At 36.3% G+C, this 24311-nt stretch overlaps 1 protein-coding gene across 1 annotated transcript in view; it reads right to left on the reverse strand.

Moving 5' to 3' along the window:
• The window catches only part of LOC134740809 (nephrin), a 675842-nt gene that overhangs the window by 576676 nt on the left and 74855 nt on the right, over window positions 1-24311 (reverse strand). The window contains exon 2 of the mRNA XM_063673431.1: window positions 3752-3868. Coding sequence (XP_063529501.1) covers window positions 3752-3827 — 76 coding nt within the window. The 5' untranslated portion in view covers window positions 3828-3868. The remainder of the gene's footprint in view (window positions 1-3751; window positions 3869-24311) is intronic.

A 24311-nucleotide genomic window follows, 5' to 3' on the forward strand; every position in this document is an offset into this window, starting at 1 on the left:
TCTATCTTTGGTTATTATAACGAGGAGATTTTCAGTCTCATTTTCTACCATCGACCTTAGGGCTTTACGTGGGCGTCAGGACTGACCTAAAACAGCTTCAGCTTAGAGTCGTAACTTTCAGCCAAAACAAACCCCAGCTAAATATTTCGTCCCACGCTACCGACAACCCCTCGGAGTTATTTACATACGGAAAACATCAAGGACTTATTGATGTTCCAGATTTGATAAACAATCATACATGGAGCCGGTTCATGTTTGTTTTCTGTTGACAGTGCTCTTCGTTCCGGATATGTTTGGAATCTTAAGGTTAATCGGTTATTTGGAAATAAGAAACAATTCGTGGGCGCATTCATGTCTTGTCTTGCCTTGTACGCCGTTATGAAATAATAGATTGTGTCACAAGGGAGCAAAATGACATATTTACGGCGAGGGCGTACAATTGAATCCTAAACGAAGCGAAGGATTCTATAATAGAATCCCGAGAGTAGCGAGGGATTCTAAAGTAGAATCCTGAGCGTAGTGAGGAATTCAAGATGGAAATAATTTTGCTACCATGTGACACATATTACTTTTCACATCACCTATGAGGTAATTATAATGTTTAAAAATATTATTTAAGCTAAAAAATAATGCGCAAGAAAATGTAAAAATAGTGTCCTAGAACAGAAAAGTGTTACTTTGATCCCTCCTAATAGCAGGGAAGAAAAGTGCCACTTTGATCCCTCCTAGCAGGGAAGAAAAGACCCTTTTTCGAATTGGTGATGTGAAAAATAATTTTAGGTAATGAGTTTTTGATTGTACTCTAAATGAAATAAATATGCCACAAGTATATTTTACTAGCTTCTGCTCGCAACTTTGCCTGTGTAAATGATGACGATGATAATTGATAAAAACTATTATACCTTTTTCCCCCGGCCTCAAACCATCTCCAATCCTATATACTAATATTAATATAAATCGGTTCAGTGATTTAAGTGTGAAGAGGTAACAGACAGATAGACATACAGACTTTCGCATATTTTTTATATTAAATATGCATAGGTAATTAATAGGTAGGAGTAGGGAAGCAGTTGTAATAACTGAAGTTGCATATATATGTATGTATACAGTGACTCAAAATAATGACAATTATTAAGTAATAGTAGATACAAGGAGTTACTACAGTTAGTTTCGCATTTATAATATTTTATGTATATATGGTATTTGGACTCTTTTCTTGGACCCCGGCATTTTATAAAACTAGTTTTAACAACAACAACAACAACAACAACAACAGTATGCGGCTTTGGATAGAGTAGCATGGCGGTCTTTGGTGTCGGAGGCCAAGATCCACTTCGGGTCGTCGCGCCACAGCAGTAAGTAAGTAAGTTTTGGCAAAGTGAAACGCGTTTTTATTTAACGAGTTTTTACGGCAACAGTTGAATTACTAAACTGCCGAAAACGTGGTCAACTGATAACGACTAAATCATAAAACACAATGTGCAGTTATGGTAGAAAATATCCACTAAGAAAAGGCATTCCACCCCATTGGCCTCGGATATACTAAATAAGGTTCCGGATCATTGAGCTCACCGAATAGTTGTCTCCGCTATTTGTGTTCCTACGCCGATGGGCAGCCCGAGATAACGGTGTTTTACCCTGATTTTGCAAAAGTTTGACCTTAAGATCTACTTACTTTATATATCATAAATACTTATATGGTGCCTCTGGTTCAAATACATAAATGGCCTGCGATTCTTCTTGAAATCACTTGGTTTAGGTAAATAGCTCTAGCTACCCAGGCGTCATCCTTATTACCTAGGCAAAATAGTTGAACAATATCAAGCGAGTAGCTAGCCAGACTAGCCAGTCGTAAAACGTTCAAAAACCTTAATCTACTGACTTTTACAGTATAAAACATCTTCCTTGGACAAAAATCAGTCAACATATAGCCGTGACAAAGTCACACCATTGTGAGGGGACACCATAACAATTACCAATCAAGATAAGTATGATTTTAAACTTAAAATCGGCTTCGGACGAGGAGTGCGGTTTTGTATTAAACTTGATCCTTAATCATCGATCATGAAAATCTCAGTACATTTGATTTGCTATATCAATAGGTATTCATTTCATACTCATCTTGACCCTTTATAGGCCTCAAATAGTAGATTGTGTCACAAGGGAGCAAAATGACATATTTACGGCGAGGGCATACAATTGAATCCTAAATGAAGCGAAGGATTCTATAATAGAATCCCGAGAGTAGCGAGGGATTCTAAAGTAGAATCCTGAGCGTCGTGAGGGATTCAAATGTGTCGTAACAAGATAAAAATAATTTTGCTACCATGTGACACATATTGCTTTTCACATCACCTATGAGGTACTTATTATGTTTAAAAATATTATTTAAGCTAAAAAAAATGCGCAAAAGAATGTTGAAATAGTGTCCTAGAACAGAAAAGTGTTACTTTGATCCCTCCTAGCAGGGAAGAAAAGTGCCACTTTGATCCCTCCTAGCTGGGAAGAAAAAGCCGTTTTTCGAATTGGTGATGTGAAAAAATATAAATATGATAAAAATACCACTCTAATAATGCGTCATATTTTATAACTTGTTCCTTTTAGTATTTAAGACAATGAGGTTTGATTTCTTATAATCTGGTCCGTTAAAGGGTTGTTGTATTTGTATTATACAATTTTAATAATTATTCTCCTAATATTCACTACCAAGCTTCACTGCAACATTTCACCTCAGACCCACGTGCACGTACGCCCGTTCGATGTAATTAAACATCGACCAAACGACCCGCTGGCGCGCTCTTACATTACGCTATCGACGGTGACAATTATTCGTTAAATCTATGCGGGAAAATTGGAGGGCAACGCTGTAATGATTTGTTTTAGTTTTAGTCTTTGTTTTAGTTTTAGTCTTAAGTTTAGTTCGTTCTGGTGTTGGTTTTTTCTGTAACTTTCGTTATAAATATATTTAAAAAAGGCGGTTATTAATATTTTGTTTGTCTTAATTTTCTGTTTAATAATGTTTGTATTTTTATGTCAATGTAAATTTTATTTGTGTGTCGTTGGCGTACGTGTCGCCATTATTTTTTAGATTAAGCCAGGTCCCCACAGAAAACCAGCGCCACGGTTTGCCGCGGCACTATGCTGAGTGGGGATCCTTTTTGGCGTCCAAATGTTTTTTTGTCTGCATGCTTTTCTTTTTTTTATGTACTATGTTGTGGCGTCAAATAAATGTATTTTCTTTCTTTTCTTCTTTCTAATGAAGTAGCGATTGAAGGGTTTATGCAACACGTACAATTTTATTAAACATATTAATAACGGGTCACTCATGTATTTTAAGTCGAAAATGCTCGACATGTTTCACTCCATACCGAGCTTGCTATCAGGAGCTTGCGTCGACGGTGACGGACCAGCGCAGACTGCGGGCCGCAGTAAAATACGTGAGTGACCCGTTATTAATATGTTTAATATGTCTGTGTCTCACGGAAGTTTTGTTATTAAAACGTACGATTTTACTTAGATACTTACATAATACAAAGGTTACAATTTTTACGCAACAGTATACAGTCCCTACAGATCTTAGATAAATCACTGATTCCTTTGTGTTTTAACTATGTTTTCGTGGTCACGACTTTTTAGGGCAAATGCCAAAATGAATAAATAAATATTACAATTGACAAAAGATCATCCTTAGCCACTGTGGTGAGCTAAAGTATACCTTAAGTTATGAACAATAAAGTGTGTTATCACTCACCAAGCTTGTCCTGCTGCACGGTCTTGGTGTCCCCGTGCACTAGGAGTAGCAGCAGCAGCAGCGCGAGCGGCGGCATGGCGGCGTGACGTCACGGCCTAGGTCTGCCCCGGCGCATCACTGTGGACAAGATAAACGATTATGTGATAAACACGTAAACACGTCGTATAGTTGAAGAAATAATATTTTGTACCGATGAATGTGCGCCGCGGGACAGTCCCAACACCATCTTGAGAATGATAGCGGAAAAATTAATTTAAAAAAATTAAAACACGACTGCGGAATTTTAATCGTCTCTTAAAGCTCTTCATTTTGATACCCCACTCGATAAAATTTCAAGATTTTTATTATTATTTACAACGACGGGACTTAATCGCGTAAAATAAGTTTTAAATTTACCTCCGACGTTTCGAGGACGGCGTTGTCCCCGTGGTCTCGGAGAAGACTGGCTAAAGTTGAATGTCAACTTTAGCCAGTCTTCTCCGAGACCACGTAAATTTAAAACTTATTTTACGCGATTAAGTCCCGTCGTTGTAAATAATAATAAGTAAAAATCGTGAAAGTTTAAATCAGTGTTTTGCAAGATTTTTTTTCCAAATGTCGCGCGTTATTGTGTATTACGTCCGTCATGTTGATTTTATTATGACGTCATATTACCTATGTCACCCGGGATGACGTAAGGATTCTAATGATATATCATACATCTAAATTGGTTAAGGCATTTAGAAGTTATGGTGGAATAAAGAAACTTACATACAAACATGAACCCTGAAAACAATACACCTTTTTTGGGCAGTCGTGGAAAAATCAGACTGTCCCATAATGCACCACGGTGAGAGACTACATTCCCCTACAAAATTGAATAGTTTGCTTTAATTTTGTCAACTTTTAATGTGTTTATGTTGTGTTTATGTGTTGGATGCTTATTGTTTTAAATACATTAAATACATATTATAGGACATTCTTACACAGATTGACTAAGTCCCACGGTAAGCCCAAGGAGGCTTGTGTTATGGGCACTCAGACAACGATATATATAATATATAAATACTTAAATACATAGAAAACACCCATGACTCAGGAGCAAATATCTGTGCTCATCACACAAATAAATGCCCTTACCGGGGTTCGAACCCAGGACCATCGGCTTCACAGGCAGGGTCACTACCCACTAGGCCAGACCGGTCGTCACTGTTTTGTATATTATCTTTATAATGTATGTGTAAATCACATGAAGTAAATAATTTTGAATTTAAATAAAATTTAATCAATGTTATCGCTAATAACTCTTACAATAAAATAATAAAACAAATAAACCGAAGTGTCAACAGTTGAATAACTGCTCTGTTCTGCCGTCTGAGTTTTTTATTTTATATGAAGTGGTTCGGTAATGTTAAGTGTTACTCATTCGGGTGTAATAATTATTAAATAATTTTGAACAGCTATGTCAAAAGCAATATTATGGTTCTCCAAATACCAAGCGCCTCCAATCGCCAATCTGGCCAAAAAGACAGTCTTGTGCAGTTTACATTTACAGTTACATTTTTGGAATAAATAGTTAGAAAATTAGTAACATTACTATGTTACTATTTTTTTATTTAATTGAAGAAGTGAGTGGATGAACTTAGTCATAACTTATACTCACTAACTATACCACAATATATAGAAAGACACCCCCGATACTACGCTCCATACTAAATATTATCTAAAACATGAATACCGAAGAAGCCACAGGTAATATAGAGAAAGTCCATAAATAAAACCCAATAATAGTTCCGCTCGAAAACTTATGTTAGGGCTGTCACCTAACAGGATTTATTCGGAATTTATTTACTGACTTGAATGGTCCGAAGATACCGAAGGTAAAGTTATTTTTTTGTAGAAATTTTTGTAGGTTTTCTCGAGGGATTACTGTATGTAGGTAGGTATTCAACAACATGATTTGTTAAAAATTTGTGTTCATAGGCTATGGAGATCGCTTTCTTAGTTTGCTTAATTGCCACCAAAGTAATAAAAAAAATATATGTAGTATTTTGTATGCCAGACACAGTATCAAGCAAATGTTTGGATTCTAGAATGGAATTGAGGTATTATTAGACAAATATCATGGGATGAAGCTTAATTAGATACGGTTAAAACTATTTGCATCTATAAAATAGTAAAACCAAATCTTTAGTCATTGTAAAAAAATATCGTATCTAAACACGACTTGCCAAAAAAATCTTTCTGATAGCCAAAGCGTTACGTCAAAAATTTGAAACAGCTAAAATGATTATTAATTTACTGGTAGCCCTATCTTCAGGTCTTAATGAACCCATCTAATGCACTCTCAAAATGGCGGCGAGGCCAGACAAAAGCAACTATTATAACGTCCAAACTCCCCGTACTCGTCCGTACTCGTCCAAAATGATTATTCTTAAACCTTATTATCAAAGGCAAAAGATTCATCGACGGTCAGTTAAGTGTTTCTGTTGGTCGTTACGAACTCTTAAGTACTATTTGAGTTTATTTGCATTAAGGCTTGAGAACATGGACTTTGCCGGTCCATTTTATTTGTGTATTTAAAAGGTGTTGAAAAGACGCGCTTTTAGATCCACACTATAATTTCAGATACCTAATAGTTTTTCACATAGAAAGAAACGGAATTACCACACCCCGCGGCAGCAGATTGTCTACATATTGCCAGTTTTTCGTACTATGACTTGACCGCCCTATAACAAGTTGCAAATCTACCAGAAATGCAATTTAAAAGGTTTTTTTAAACATTATCATCATCATCATCATATCAGCCCTTTATCGCCCACTGCTGAGCATAGGCCTCTCTTCCAGTACGCCACTTGTCCCGGTCCTGAGCTAATCTCATCCAGAAGTGACCCGCAATCTTCCGGATGTCGTCCACCCAACGAGCCGATGGACGCCAGGGGCTTCTTTCATTCGAAAGCGGCCACCATTCCGTTAACATTTTAGTCCACCTGCCATCACTCTGCCTAGCAACATGTCCCGCCCAACTCCATTTTAGTTTGGTAATGGCACGTTTTGGTAATGGTTTGGTTTGGTTAAACTTTATGTTGGTAATTAAATATTTAAAATAATATTGTTTAATTTAAATACCAGTAGACTCACGTGGTAGTTTAGAGAGTAGGACTTTATAAGTATCAACAAATAATAAGGTCGTCGACATTTTAATAGTATTAAATAATCCTCATGTTAGTCATGTTGATTGGCTTAAAAATAATTCAAACATAATCCAATCAAAGTTTTCCATGTGAAGTTATTATTTGTTTATAGTTTATTTTCTTATTTTATTGATACGTTTAAAAATTAAATCTGTTACTTTTAGATGAAAACGACATATGTATTTTTTGTATTGTAACGTCAAGGAATGAATTTTATCGTCTACGATAACTTGAAAAATTTCACGGTATATTATCAACAGATTGTATAAATAAATATGGAGTTTATTTAATTTGATTGTGAGCTCTGGTAATAATAACAGTAACTACCCCCACTATTTTTGCGCTTGTCATATAATATATCAGGACATCAAACTGGATGCCATATTCACCCAAATCCGAGATTATATGAACGGTAAGTAACTTAAACTCTGTCATATCCGTAGCTCAGAGGCGCTGTCAGTCGCCGCAACTGGATGCGTTCAATTTTACGAGGGCGTGCGAAACATACAGACAAAAAACATTGGACGCTAAAATAGGACCTCACAGCATAATGCCGCGGTAATCTGTGGCGCTGGTTTTCAGACTTAAAACTATAAGTTGGTGACGCATACGCCAACGGCAAAAAAAAAACATCTTATATGTATAAATCATAATGATAGAACTAGCCATGACATTCGTTCAGGATTATAATGAAATCGTTCCATTATCCACAACTATGTCACAAACACCGTGATCCCGCACAAAACTATCCATTCCCAATTAAACTTTTTCAATCATTTCTTGCTATAGAGGGATTAGAGAGGCAAATAAAACGGAAACTTAAATTACTACAGAACGTTAATTGTCTAAGTTCAGGTCATAATTCGAATTAGCTCTGAATTATTTGATTTCAATACATTTGTGTAGGAGATATTGAGCATCGAAGAAATAGTAAGTAAATAAAGAGAAAGACACTTACAAAATATACCTATTCATGACTAATATGTTTTACTTATATGCATATTGTATATGCGAAGTTAATGATCTCAGTTTGTTCTTATATAAAAATATAATACTTTATAAGGATTAAGGAACAAAACTATTTTAAATTATCTTTGACATCGGGTATTAAATTAAATAAATGAAAATGTAGTTAAAATCCGTATTGACCTTAATATTCGAGTTATTGCGAGTGTTATTCTGATAATTGCATTTAGTGGCAAATGTTATCAACTCGTAACTAACACACTAACCAATATGTAAACAGCCCAAATGTGAAGGCAAATTACAGTTACCCCGCCGCAGCCACACTTATCCGTTTTGACCTTACACCAGTCCTTAGAGATCGCGCTAGTTTTCTGCTGTGAATTCTATAATCATCACAGCAAAAGGGAACAGTAGTGAAATTTACCACATCTGTTAAATCCTGTTAATTTTCTTTATATTCAGCGTTTTAAGGGTAATAATATTTTAACAGTTTCCCAAAAGCAATAAAGGCACTCATTGTAAAGCTCTTCGCAAACACTTAGCCCCATTTCCTTTCCAAATCGTAACATAAAAACAATCATCTAACCCTCACCTACCTTATTAAGTAACGTTAATGTACAAAATCAATTCGCCAAGTAGATAAAGAGGTTTTTAACTTGAAATATAACACTTTCAGCGCTGCAGAATTTCAAAAAGGAATTAACCTGCTCTGCGCCGTCACAGGACAGATTTTATTACGGCCATGAATAAATTCCGCTGGGGAGCGGCTCGCACCTCATAAATTATAACGACATGGCTCAAGCTGTCAAAGCGTTTTAGAACAGTGGCTGGGTTAGCGGTGGCGTTAGTACGGGTCAGCTTGAGCGCGCGATGGATGGCGTGCTAATGAAAAATTCGGTTTCCATGTAAGTAGCGTGATACCGGTTAGTTTAGACGTTTACATTATATCGCACAGTTTGGTGTACCTCGCTGTATCATACTTTACGGCGCTGTCCCGCTGATGTTTATCTGTTTTGTTTTCCGTTTTTTAATAGTTTTTTGGGTGTGTATAAACTGATTAGCTTTTGCAATTAAGTCTGAGTAGTTTATGTTCATTAGCGTGTTCACATCTGTGTTATTTTAATTGCGTCGTTAACTAGGTAAACGTGGTAAATAAATCACTGCCCTGTTTTTACACCACTCACGTGTCTTCTTTATTTGTGGACATTAAAGACAACCAAACATGACGTCACAGTACAGTGTTTTCGGTTGAAACACTAGTTTATAAACCGTTAATAAAACCAGGCTTGATTTGACCTAAACTAACGAAAAACTAATATTTTTATAAGTAAATATGTGTCGTGGCCATGTGTTGACCACATATGAAAAAGTAGCCTTTTTTTGTTGACGCAGGGGTAAATGCATTTACGCATCTCACCCCCGGGCTGGGACTCGCTCCTCCCGTAACTTCCTCTGATAGCCAGAGGAAGGGAAGGAGAATACCCACTAACATCCCCTGCGGCGGTTCCGTCTATGCCGTTAGGGTGGGTGGAAGGGGGGGGGGGTTGAAATAGGGTCGCGAGCATGTCACCACGATGAAAAAGTGACTTAACCTAACCATTATCATGAAGTGATCGATTCTAAAATGACTTTTCATAAAATGATTAAGTTCTATGATCTGTTCTATGGCTGGAATAATATTTATTTGCTGTTCCATTAAATAACTAGGTACCTGATAATCAATTACTTTCAACTACGTAATTAATAAGTAGAACTTGTGTATTTTCTATGTTACTGTGTTATCCAAATAAAAAGTAATAAAATCCAGAAAGGCGAAAATATGAGAAAAGATTTTTATTATTGTTGGTGGTGATTTGATTTTTTTTTCCATTTCTTTTCATTTATTTAGCATATATAAGCATAACAGTGTTATACCAAAGCGCTTACATACTAGTCACATCAAATAACATTAAACATTTAATAAACATTATAAACACACAAAATTAATTCAATAGCAATTCCATAATAAATTCAATAATAAATACAAATATAAAAATCTAGCATGAACTAACATAATTAGCAACAATAAGAAAAATCCTTATCAATAATATCTATTTTTAAATTACTGATTACTTATGTGTTTGTAAGTGACCTCCTGTTATTTATTTGCGGTTATTTTTTTAGACGGGAAACTGAAAATTTACTGCATGCAATAATATGCCAGTAACTGTAATTTGTTCCCACTAATAAATCAATAATTAATATTACTAATTAGCGGGAAAGCAAATAAATAATATTTTCAATAATTAGGATGGGGATTTGCAAAGTCATGCCTGATTGAATATAATTATTTTATATTATCAATTTCCAATTATAGTTGTGTTGTAGTTGCTGGATTCTTAAATAAGGTTTATAATAAAGAGTATCTCTGTAATTGAAATCACTAAGTATTCTCTAATCACGAAATTATAGAAATGGCGGATAACTACAAAAAAAATTTCAACATGATAAATTGTATAAGTATTAAGGCGGTTCCCTGAGCCAGAAGGCGAAAATCTCCTTATATGATCCTGTTTTCCTAAGAGGCGTTGATATTCGTAGACGTGGAAGAAATATATGTAGTTCTTGACTATATTATCTTTAATATCATAGCTTCCGATACACGAATTATGACACTTCGCTCGATACAATTAATTCCCAAAGTAACCTCTAACTTGGACTTTTAATACAACTTTACTCGGTTATTGATTATGTGATACTATAAATAAAAAAAGAAGAAAAAACAATCTTAACAAATAATAATTTCATAGCTTTCGAATTTCGATATTGTAGGGTAACGTTTTTAAAATAAATAAAAATCAACAAAATTCGATCAAAATTGACACCTGGCGCGCAAGATCTTTCCCGTTCTTTCTTGCGAAATGTGACAGAGACAGCGGCAAACCGATGGAACGGCCTTAATCGTTTGTGTGTGTTTTGGCAAAAATCGTAGGTTCAAAACTCGGTTGTGCTTTAGATCGTTATGAAAAAAAAGTACTTAAAAATCGGTCAGAAACCTCTATCACAAAAAAGACATTAAAATTTATTTAAAAACGTATACGCATCTGAAAAATACCTTAAAAATCCCGACATCGTATAAAATAAACCCAAATCCTTACTTTTCATCCCCACAATTACTTTTCTTCTGTCCCGCCCGTTTATTCTCCTTTTCTCGTTAATTCACTTCACAGCTGCCGTGTTCCATGTATCTTTTTTAGCAAACAAACTTACGGTTGCAGTTGGTTGAAATACATGTTCAAACGGGAAATATTTTTTATGATTATTTTACAAAAGTATGTATAGATAAAAAGGATTAATAATAATTATCTTTAAAATCTCGTGTAAGCTGACGAGACCATAGTCAAAACCTTATTAAATTCTAAAAATAGAATTGCTCCCAATATTAAAAGTCGTTAAGTATAAATTGTCCGGACTAGAGAGGCAGCTCAAAAAGGATATATATGATATGATGGGACGACTGTGACGCAATTTTGCAGCGACTGGCGGGAGCATGCCCCCCAAAACCATGAGGGGGAGCCATTGCCCACCAGCGAGAAAAAAAAATTACCCCAAAAAAAGTTGTCTGTAAAGTTGGTTTACGGACGATAATTTTGCGTGATAACGTTATAAAAAAACATCTGTCCACAACGTGGCCGTAACGTTACCATAGAGATCTGTCCACAACGTGACACTTTTTCGTTCATGCTTCCGGTGTTCATCGATTTATAAGACGTTATCTTATCACGTCAAAACAAAAACTATGACCTAATCAGGTCACAAACTAGAGATATAAAAATTTGAAAAGAAAGTAACCTGTATGACATAATGGGAAATGACATAATGTATGTACACTCATGTTCATATAAGCACATATACATTTTTAACCGACTTCAATTTCATAGAACGAGGAGGTTCTGTATTCGGTTGTGGCCATCTTTTTTTTTTTTTTTTATGTATGTTCACCGATTATTCCGAGACCCGTGGTCCGATTTGAGTAATTCTTTTTTTGTTCGAAAGGAGCTACTTCCAAGTTGGTCCCATATTAATCTGGTTCTGATCTGATGATGGGATCCCTGAGGAATTGAGGGAACTCCTCAATTTTTAAAGGCACATGTATGGTGATTTGGGTGTTTTCATAAGCAACTTGAGCATTTTCTCTCGAAAACGACCAATTTGATGAAGTGGACCTGATGATGATGATTGTTTTGAAGATAGTGATGATGATTTTTTTAATGTAGGATGTTCAGCGATTACTCCGAGACCCGTGGTCCGACTTGAACAATTCTTTTTTTGTTTGAAAGGAACTACCACCAAGGTGGTTCCACATTAATCTGGTGCTGTTCTGATGATGGGATCCATGAGGAATTGAGGGAACTCCTCAATTTTTAAAGGCACATGTATGGTGATTTGGTCGTTTTCTTAAGCAACTTGATAATTTTTTCTAGAAAACCACCAATTTGATGAAGTGGAGCTGATGATGATGATTGTTTTGATGATAATGATTTCAGCGATTACTCCGGCACCCATGATCCGATTTGAGTTATTCTTTTTCTGTTTGAAAGAAGTTACCTCGCCAAGGTGTTGTCGTAATATTTTTGGTTTTAATCTGATGATGGAATCCGTGAGGAATTGAGGGAACTCCTCAATTTTTAAAGGCACGTGTATGGTAATTTCGGTGTTTTCTAAAGTAACTCAAGCATTTCCTCACCAATACCTCCAATTTGATGTAGTGCAACTGTAGCCTAACCACGAGTTTGGCACTAAATATTCTTCGTAACTTACTTTGTACACTAATACGCCAGTACGAGCGAGATGCATAAACAGTAAGTTACGCACACGATAGCGAATATATCAATGTCAAACTCATGGTAAGGCTACTGATAACTTCCCTCGTATGTGTATTATGATTTTTGATGTAGGTAGTGTTGGAAACAACCAAAGAGACTGAGAGGTGAAGGTAGAGGGTATTAGTGTTTGGGGGGTTTGAGGTTGGGGGTTGAGGGGAGGTGAGTTGATGGGTCGGAGACTGAGGGGTTGGGAGTTAAGGGATTGGGGGTTAGGGTTAGGAGTTAAGGGGTCTGGGGTTAGGGGTCGGGGAATGGCGGTTGAAGGGTTTGTGGTTTAGGGTCGAGGGGTTCAGTGATCAGGGGTTGATGTGCTGTGAGGTTGAGTGATCGGGGGGTTTGAGGGATTGGGTCAGTGGCGGGGCGGAGAATGGATTTACTGACAGGAATGATTTCCCAGACGGACTCGAGGAAAATTCTGATTATTTAATAAAGTTTACGAATTTACAGATAAACATGATTATGTTTTTCATTCATGCGTCACGCTCTTAACAATGTCTTAAAACTAAAAATGGAAAAATAAACTTTTATAAAAAAAAGATAAACCGACTTCAAAAAGGATGAAATAAAATATTATCCTTTTTAGGGTTCCGTGTTTAAGTATATGCGTTACCAACTGATATGTTTGAAGTCGGTGCCAAGCCAAGTACTCCAAGTAGTAACAATACCAGTCAGAAATAATCAGCTTTATGTCTATAAATCCCATTACAACTGTACAAATGTTATAAACGTGAAAGCAATTATGTCTGCCTCTTTGCTACCTTTTCATGGCTAAACAACTGAATCGCTTTAGCTGAAATTTTGCATGAAGGTTCCTTGAATTGTTTTATATTTTGAAATGTAGTCCTCTGGATAAGCGACAGAAAATAACTCAGTCCCAATCCCACACTTGCGTGCTATGACTGTTTAAGAATTAGTAAGAAATGCTTTTTAAAAAAATACGACGACAAAACGTATTAGATTTACACTAACGTGCCGACAAGCATGGTACGAACTGCGCCAAGAAGGTTCAACCGTGTGTTCTGTTCTGAGGTGTACAGGAAGTTCGTTTATTGTCGTCGTGTAACGCTGCGTCTTACATAGGCGAACACTCGCGAACACGAAGCGAAGCGACGCGGCACGGCGCGGCCGGCCCAATTCGTTCGCGTTCGCAACTAGATCGCCCACGTAGGACACTTCTATATAGGTATCAAAGGATTAATTAAGGCGCCGTGCCGCGCCGCTTCGCATTCGCGTGTTGTTCGCCTACGTAGTACGCTGCATTAGGTAATCCAACGTACATACTTATATAGCCGCATCTTTATCGAATTGCACCAAAATCCCTATGAATATATGGTTTAAAATTTGGCTTGGCACCGACTTCAAACATATCAGTTGGTAACGCATATACTTAAACACGGAACCCTAAAAAGGATAATATTTTATTTCATCCTTTTTGAAGTCGGTTTATCTTTTTTTTATAAAAGTTTTTATTATAAAAGCATCTGTGCTTCTACTGTATCACCTCTTTCCAGTTTAAATCTCTAGTTTTCGACCCGAAAATATAACTTTGTCGCCTAGTTTCAAGGAAATTGTCACCCAATCCTATTGGAGAATTATCGCCCGAAGCTGAACGTATGTTCGATTGAGAATACGATATATAATGTGTGTTTAACTGTATTTAAATGTAACATACGGAGGCAAATTCAGATTTAACAATTTGTTTCGCTTTTTTATCTTATTTATCATCATCATCATTTTTTATTCAAGAAAATATTACATTGTGTTTGAAATCTAAAAACTAGGCACATGCACACAAAAAATATTACAAAAACAAACATCATAGCCACCAATAAAAAATATTAATAATACTTAATAAAAAAAAGTAGATATTTCCAAAATTATATAAACATGAATTAATCAATTATAAATAATAAATAAAAATGTCAACAATTAAGAAGTAAAAATAATTAAATTAAATCAGTTACATGTCAGAATAAGAAAAAAAATATTAAGAACATGTCAACATTAAAAGTAAAAATTAAACAAAAAAAAATTTAAAAAAAATTAAAATATATATACCTATTAAAATTTGATTATAGAATTGAAAGAAAAATACATACAAATAATATTTATTTATTTAAGTATTTATAAGTACAGAAATAACATCATATAGGTAGACATAATAAGCATAATTACACGACGTAACTATTAGTCAAACCCGTTCGTTATCGCTTCCGGTGCAAAAGTGCCCATAATGCTCACGGCATTACCCCGCACACAAATTAATTAATTTAAGTAGTATTTTGATAGAAGATCGCTAACGATGATTAGTGGCTGCATGTGAAATGAAGTGGAAGATTATTAACGTATAGAACCGGCACAGAAAACCAGTATTTTGCGCTATGAGTTGCTGTTTTGGTAACTAACCATAAAGTCGTCGTCAATAGAACTTGCAAACAATGTAAACAAATATGACAGATTTTGTTAGCGTTTGACACATAACCTAACATATTCACCAAGGTTTTTTTCGCTGAAATATTAATAATTAACATTTAATTTAACTAAAAATTTATATAAATAAAATATTTAAGTATATAGACTGTTGATAAGGCCATGGTTTTCCTTTTAAAGAGCGAGATTACGAAGAAATGAAGGTGAAACGGTTTGTTTATATTGTTTGCAAGTTCTATTGACGACGACTTTAGAAGCGGAGCGTGAATCTCGCGACCAAAACGCTTAAGCGCAATGAATTTTACGGCGCTTACGACTTTTTCGTCGCGTGGTGCAGGTTGTGATTGCGACAATTTCATTGTATGGTATGGCTTCTTTGTAATAATAACTCGATGAAGCCGTGCGTAAGATGCGGGGTAAACACCAACTGGCCCCTATTTCACCGCAGCTACAATTGTCAGTGACATATGTCGAGCGAATTATAATAAAATTCTGCATATGTGTCATATTTTGTGACAATTGTCGCACCTGTCACCGATATGAAATCAAGGCCAGGTTAATTTTAACGTACACTGATATCAGAATGATAATTGAAACATTTTTTATTTTTATTTTTTATTTCGGGCATCAACAGCAATACAAAAAGTAATACAAAGATTAGTGAACAGAAAACATAGCCAATAACAAATGTCCACAAAAGTACAAGTAACATGCAATAACTAAGTTCTCTTGTTTCCGAACAAGAGAATACAAAATACTCTATAATAATAACTCGATGAAGCCGTGCGTGAGATGCGCGGTAAACACCAACAGGCCCCTATTTCACCGCAGCTACAATTGTCAGTGACATATGTCGAGCGACAGGTGACTAGGTAATAATAATTCTAGACTATAATTCTACATATATGTCATATTTTGTGACAATTGTCGCACCTGTCACCGATATGAAATCAAGGCCAGGTTAATTTTAACGTACACTGATATCAGAATGATAATTGAAACATTTTTTATTTTTATTTTTTATTTCGGGCATCAACAGCAATACAAAAAGTAATACAAAGATTAGTGAACAGAAAACATAGCCAATAACAAATGTCCACAAAAGTACAAGTAACATGCAATAACTAAGTTCTCTTGTTTCCGAACAAGAGAATACAAAATACTCTATAATAATAACTCGATGAAGCCGTGCGTAAGATGCGGGGTAAACACCAACTGGCCCCTATTTCACCGCAGCTACAATTGTCAGTGACATATGTCGAGCGAATACTAATTCTAGACTATAATTCTACATATATGTCATATTTTGTGACAATTGTCGCACCTGTCACCGATATGAAATCAAGGCCAGGTTAATTTTAACGTACACTGATATCAGAATGATAATTGAAACATTTTTTATTTTTATTTTTTATTTGGGGCATCAACAGCAATACAAGAAGTAATACAAAGATTAGTGAACAGAAAACATAGCCAATAACAAATGTCCACAAAAGTACAAGTAACATGCAATAACTAAGTTCTCTTGTTTCCGAACAAGAGAATACAAAATACTCTATAATAATAACTCGATGAAGCCGTGCGTGAGATGCGCGGTAAACACCAACTGGCCCCTATTTCACCGCAGCTACAATTGTCAGTGACATATGTCGAGCGACAGGTGACTAGGTAGCTGGAAGAGATCCCTTAAGGGGATAAGTTCGCCTTTGTACACATTTACTGTATTCTCTCTGTGTTATGTACTTGTTTTGTGCAATAAAGTGTTTACTACTACTATATACTACTAGGTAATAATAATTATACCTAGACTATAATTCTACATATTTGTCATATTTTGTGACAATTGCCGCACCTGTCACCGATGTGAAATTGGGGCCAGGTTAATTTGAACGTACACTGACATCAGAATGATATTTGAAACATTATTTTTTAGTTATGGTGCGTCTCGCCCGCACCATTACATGTACAGACAAGTACGTGCGAAATGCACGATATTTGAGTTAGATGTCAATCTGATATCAGTGTACGTTGAAATTGGCCTGCACAGTTAGTCAAGGACGTATTAAAACCTGTTCAAAACCGTGACAAGTTGTTGAATCTGAATCGGGCTACGGGTGTTTCGATGCCAACGGCGTCCCTACGACGAGTTACAAACCGCTTTCTTGAGTAGCATTTGTCGTAGCATAAAACAGCTACGCCGTAGTACCCGCGTAGCACGACACATAAAATAGCATTGTCGTAGCACATCATACTATTTTTATAGGGTAAAACTATACCAGTATTTACTACAGGCCAATTCAAACGTACATTGATATCAAAATGATATCTGAATGATGTCAATTAGTTATTGTGCATTTCGCTCGTATTTGTGCGTATATGTATTAACGTGAGCGAGATGCACAAGCGAATAATAGCAAAATGACATTATTTTGATATCGAAATGCATCAAGTTCGTAGTTATTTGCCTCCTGGATACAGAATAATATTCTTGATATCACAACGCCATATGCAATATTCGGATTTCTAGCACAGTGAAAACACTGTACGTTTCTACCGCATCTGACACATTGTCATTCAGATCACAAGCCCGCTCAGCATGCGACACGTAGCGTGCCTTAATTACTGTACCATTTAAATCTAAAACGGCGTATCTCTTTAGAAAATTCATAGCAAGATACACCCTTTTGGTTAAGATGTATCATAGGCTTTAAACCTATACGACACTTATTGAGACTTGCGCTCTTCTGCTACTAAAATAAAATGAACATTCCGCCCACCAAAATGTCGTACTACCATATTACATCCACAGTGACTTACGCTTTTTTTAAAGTTCATGAAAGTTAAGTAAAGTAGCTCGTGGGGCAAATTGGCGTTTGTAAAAGTGTACAAAGTTAGGACGTGAGTTTTTACGCTGTTAAGTTTAGCTCGCAGTGTTGCTTGGATGCTTAAACCTGGGTTTTTGTAATGATAAAGACAAGCAATGGGAATTGCGTTTTTAAATAAAGCTATAAACTTGTAAAATCTTAAGACCAACTATGTAAGAAGTTCGTTATTTATTGAATTATCACGAAATTAAAACTGCCTTTACAAAGAGTCAGATAAAATATATTCTCAAAATTAACATAAAATATTAAATATATTAATAACGGGTCACTCAAGTATTTCACGTACTAGGTACGGAGTGAAACATGTCGCGCGTTTTTCGACTTAAAATACGTGAGTGACCCGTTATTAATATATTTAATATGTCTGTGTCTCATGGAAGTTTTGTTATTAAAATTAACACAATATTAATTAATCACACAATCTTGAAAGAGGTCTCTGTCCATCTTTTATATGAACATTTCTGAGATGAGTTGTTACTCAAGACGCATAACACGTAAACAGTAGTAAATCTAAATTTTATCCTCCAAAATCTACTTGTACAAAACCGTCACGAATGCATCTCGTATGTCAGTCACACGCTACCGTACATTTTCTTTCAAAACATCATAAGTGAGTATGAAACTCGTATGCATATACGCCTTTCTAACACAACGCTTAAAGCCAAAAAGCTGTAAGTGACTATGAAACTTGTACGGTGATAGGTTGTTTTGGTTTGGTGAGTTAGAACAATGGTCTCGTTGCAAAATATTGCATTTGCAATGCCGAGGTTAAGCCGGTGTGTTGTTACACTTGTCTGGTGTCGACGTTTACACGTTTTTACGAGTGAAAAAAAAAAACGGCCAAGTGCGAGTCGGACTCGCACACCGAGGTTTCCGTACTTTTTAGTATTTGTTGTTATAGCTACAACAGAAATACATCATCTGTGAAAATTTCAACTGTCTAGTTATCACGTTTCATGAGATACAGCCTGGTGACAGACCGACGGACGGACAGACAGACAGCGGAGTCTTAGTAATAGGGTAAAACTTTGGGTAAGGAACCCTAAAAATAAAGCCTTTTAAAAAAAAGTTTACGCAAATCTATTGAGATGCGATGTAACAGGGCCCTTCTTATATAACATCATTAGGCCGAGCACATGATTGACGCGACAGTATCTCGCCGCGAGATAGGCTACCCGTCTTTTACTAACTTTATGAATTAAAGGGGGACGAGTAGTCTATGCCGCGGCGAGATACTCTCGCGCCAATCATGTGCTAGCCTATTAACGAATTGACTACAGACCGGTTAGCATGAATTGCGTTCTCGCGCGCGAATCTGTATTGAAGTCGCGATATACAGTGTGGAAAAAATGTATGGGTCCTGGAGGGAAAGTGCCTTAAAACCGTTTTGCCTCCTCCTTTTTGGTACGGACGGCTAAGGAATGGAATGCGCTCCCGCCATCTGTATTCCCTGATCAATATGACCTCGGTCTCTTTAAAGCAGTCAAAAGGCTGTTACTGTACCGGTGAGCTCCATCTTAGGCCCTGTCTTCACTTACCATCAGGTGTGACTAGGGCCAATCGCCGATCAGTTTAGAATTAAAAAAAAAAAACTTAAGTTAGCTCATTTTACTTAAAGGATTTTTTTTTTAATTATCAAAATCGCATTCAAAGATTTTTTTTAATTAGCTTGTCTTGCCTGGGAATCGAACCGACTAAAAATTGCAAAAAATAAGCACTTGCTATTTTATTCTACTAGTCGATACAGTTTATGTTAATGATAACATTTCTCCAAGAAACATTAGGTCTTACACTCGTCTGTCGTACAAAATATCTATAAAATCGAATATTTTGTAATCAAGAATTTTTCAGACAAGCGAAATTGAAAAGCAAAAACTTTAAACGCAGTTTTGTTTCTTTTAAAAAATAAAAGAATGTTTCCTTTATCGAATTTAAACTGTTGTGAGACATGCTAACATTAAATAATTTCACGGTTTAGACTCACTTGTTTTAGTCACTCGCGCGACATGTTTCGGAGAGCCTAGGTCTCCTTTCTCAAGCACTAATAGTGCGAGCAGCCTACACGACATACACTGACTACACGACGACTGAGTACACGGTCGTCGTGAACGCTGCTCGCACTATTAGTGCTTGAGAAAGGAGACTTAGGCTCTCCGAAACATGTCGCGCGAGTGACTAAAACAAGTGAGTCTAAACCGTGAAATTATTTAATGTTTCCTTTAAGTAAAATGAGCTAACTATAGGTTTAAAGGCACTTTCCCTCCAGGGCCCATTAATTTTTTCCATCCGGAAATATGGAGTCACGCGCGAAGCCAACGCTAGTGCATGGTGTCAGTCGTATCAAATCCAGATTAAAGCCGAACCGTTTAAATCCGAACCAGCCTCTTGATCATTTTGAATACTTGACCTCCCAACTGCTGACTGCTATGAATTCTTGATCAATCAACTTTAACAACATACAAAAATAATGCAACATCCGAACAAAACACATGTCCGCCTTTATCCATATCATAGTAACACTCCCATTTGGTTCATGTTTGCCGCAAAATGATCACCGAGTCACGTGTAAAAATCAACAGAAACTGCCTATTACGATGAAACAGCAAAATACCTTTTTCTTTACGCACTTTTGTACGAAAAAGAATCTTAACACGTTCAAGTAAGGCTTTAAATTGATTGTAGTATTTAGTTTAAAGGGTATTTTATCGGATTTGGCGGAAATGAATGACAATGAAATGTGACAAGGCCAATTAATCGGGTCGTGTGGTGATGGAGGAATTAAGTTTGGACTCGTTTAATAATTTAATGTCTACGAATCATTTCGATATGACTTTTGAATAGCTCTTTAACTGGTTCTGGTTTTAAAATAAATTACGTATTTCTTTAGTAAGTCTTGCAGGATTGACGGATTAAAGGAATGCCACGAATCGGCAAAAGTATTGTTAACAAGAAAATTTACTTGAATTTAGAAAAACCGGCCAAGTGCGAGTCGGACTCGCGCACGAAGGGTTCCGTGCCATTACGCAAAAAACGGCAAAAAATCACGTTTGTTGTATGGGAGCCCCACTTAAATATTTATTTTATTGTGTTTTTAGTACCTATTTGTTGTTATAGCGGCAACAGAAATACATCATCTGTGAAAATTTCAACTGTCTACCTATAACGGTTCATGAGATACAGCCTGGTGACAGACAGACCGACAGACAGACGGGCAGCGGAGTCATAGTAATAGGGTCCCGTTTTCACCCTTTGTGTACGAAACCCTAAAAAGAAGTAGAAATACTTTGAATTTAACGTTACATTGTAGTTTCATTTTTAATTATAACAAACTAAAAGGAATTATATAAAAAATAATTTCTTAGTTCATTTTTACGTTACACTTTCAAACTTCCTACGTCAATGCTACGCTATAAGCACGTATGTACTTTAGTAGTGTAACTCAACGAACACGCTATACTTACGAATTCGATGGTACATCCATCTTGAACCGGCAATGTTATGCAACAGTCAAGCAGATCAGTTAGGCGAGGCATGGCGAGGTGTTGCGTGCGTGCTGCCTGCGGAAATTATACTCCAAACCACACGAGAACCTGCCTTCATAAACAAAACGTCGTAACTACATTAGCATGTTAGGCGCTTAAGACTTTTTAACTCCTACACTTGAACAAGGTGATGAACGGAACGCCGTAAGCTTCTGAGTTATAAATAGCGGTTATTACCTTTTAGATTTGTGTGATCGTAAAGGGAAGGCGTATGAATCACGCATTTATAGGCTTTATTAATAGTGCCATAAAGACTATTGAGACCGTTTTAGTTGCGAGGTTTTGTGATATAGACGGTGTTATGAAACAGGCTACTTCCTTATATTTTTATAGCTCGGATGAAAGTTCTGAATGGCAGTAAAAGCGCTATTTTAGTGTTTGCCAAAATAGGGAGGGTTTTTTTTTTCAGTGTAATTAAAAAGTGTCTATTATGCGTAGGTATATACCGCTTACTAAAAATATTTACGTTTTCCCAAGATTCAATAGATCTCAAAAATATGTAAAGTAAATAGAAGTCTCTAAAATACAAAGTTCTCCTGTAAAATGATAGTTTACCACATAAAAATATAGTGGAATAAAGAACTACATCCCTTTTCATACAAAATTAAATAGTTTACTAGCCCTATAAATTCAAACATTTAGAAACACTCCAAATCGTCGAAATAAAAATGTCTTCCTATTAATTAAAAAAAAAAAAAAAAAACAAAAGAAAAATTGAGACTGGCCACAAAGAACTGTACCCTTTTATCTTTCTAAAATGGAATTATTAATTCAAAATTGGAACGCAGATAAAATTGGTAAAACGGTTGTACTAAGACAACCGTATCTCGCGTGTCGTGCCAATACAAACAGGACTTTGATGTTTGGGGTTAGGGTATATTTTTCAACAAATGTGTACGAATTCGGGAAGCCAATAGGTACGCCCGAGGCCGGATGCCTAAAACAAGCCGAGCGCAATTAACGTCTATCAAACTAAATTGATTGACCAGCCCGTTCCGAAAACTCTTCGAATTCATAAAATTGTTTAAAGCGTAATTTCTTTGAGGAAGGATCCTGTATACGCAGACAAGCTGAAGATGAAAATACTTATTTTATTTTATTTAATATATTTAATTCGGATAACAAGATCCATACAATACAATAATTAACAATTAATGATTACATTACACTATTAATAATAGCTAATTAATTTAAAGCATTGTCAAATCATAACATAAAATTCATACATCACTAAGAACAAAACAAAAATGAAATATATATGCTAGTGTTTGCAATGACAAAGTTTTTTTTTATACCACGTCGGTGGCAATCAAGCATACGGCTCGCCTGATGGTAAGCAGTTACCGTAGCCTATGGACGCCTGCAACACCGAAGATAAAACACGCGCGTTGCCGACCCTAACACTCCTCTCCCTCGTTGAGCTCTGGCAACCTTACTTACCGGCAGGAACACAACACTATGAGTAGGGTCTAGTGTTATTTGGCTGCGGTTTTCTGTAAGGTGGAGGTACTTCCCCAGTTGGGCTCTGCTCTAGATCTGGAATGACATCCGCTGTCCTGTGCACTACAAAGCGAGATGTCATTCACAGTGCCCATACCTCTCTTTTGGACGTAGTTTAAGGACATATCCGGGTCCGGACGCAGTTTAAGGACATACCCGGGTCCCGAGTTTGGTGCTGTCATCATTAATGTCAAACTTCTATGCAAATTATGACGTTTGATTTGATTTTATTGGTTTGTAATTGGCATCTCCGGATGATCTCTGGCCTCCTGGTCTTGTAAAATTCCTTGAATTAAGTAGTTTAGTAGTTTAGTAGGCCGAGCACATGATTGGCGCGACAGTATCTCGCCGCGAGATAGACTACCCGTATTTTACTAACTGTATGAATTAAAGGGGGACGGGTAGTATATGTCGCGACATACTCTTGCGCCAATCATGTGCTGGCCCGGCAGCTATACATTTTTAAATAATGGCCAGTGAAACTGTTTCACTATTTATTACGCAAGTCAAGTAACTGTGATACTGTACAATTTGGACTTTTTAATCACATGATTGTCTACATCATTATTCATATTTGCTAGCATTGCAAAACACATAATTAATCACGTTTAGAACGAAAATGGAGGTATTACACACTGATCCCAGTCCATGTTTAAATCCGAGACCGCCATTCCTATAAAGCTGACCCAATGCAACCTTTAACCAACCAGTGTAAGCCTGAACTCCGATAACGCATAGTTCATACGGACCTCGCGGCCAACTTAAACTAGATTCATGTTTGGTTAAGAAGAATAACAGGCCAGGTTGGAATTTAATTCAGTTCTCATGCATACGAAATTGAGCTTTATTTATTTAACGAGTTAATTCTGCCAAATGTTAATCAGCTATGTTGATTAACGATGGGGGTTTGGTAAGACAGACAAACGTTCTCGATAAAATAATAATTACTTGAGCAAATCGAAACAAAAAACCGGGCAAGTGCGAGTCGGACTCGCGTTCTAAGGGTTCCGTACATTACACAATTTAAACAATGTATTTTTTATGTGAAACGTGAGTGAAATGTCTTTAAAAAAACCCGTAGGGGTCGGATCAAAAACTAAGTAATTAAGTCCGACTCACGCTTGACTGCACATTTTAATAGGTTTTCCTGTAATATATAGGTAAAGAACTATTTTGTGTATGTTTTTCGTTAATTTTGA

The sequence above is a fragment of the Cydia strobilella genome, chromosome 4, assembly GCF_947568885.1.
Source record: "Cydia strobilella chromosome 4, ilCydStro3.1, whole genome shotgun sequence".
NCBI lineage: Eukaryota > Metazoa > Arthropoda > Insecta > Lepidoptera > Tortricidae > Cydia > Cydia strobilella.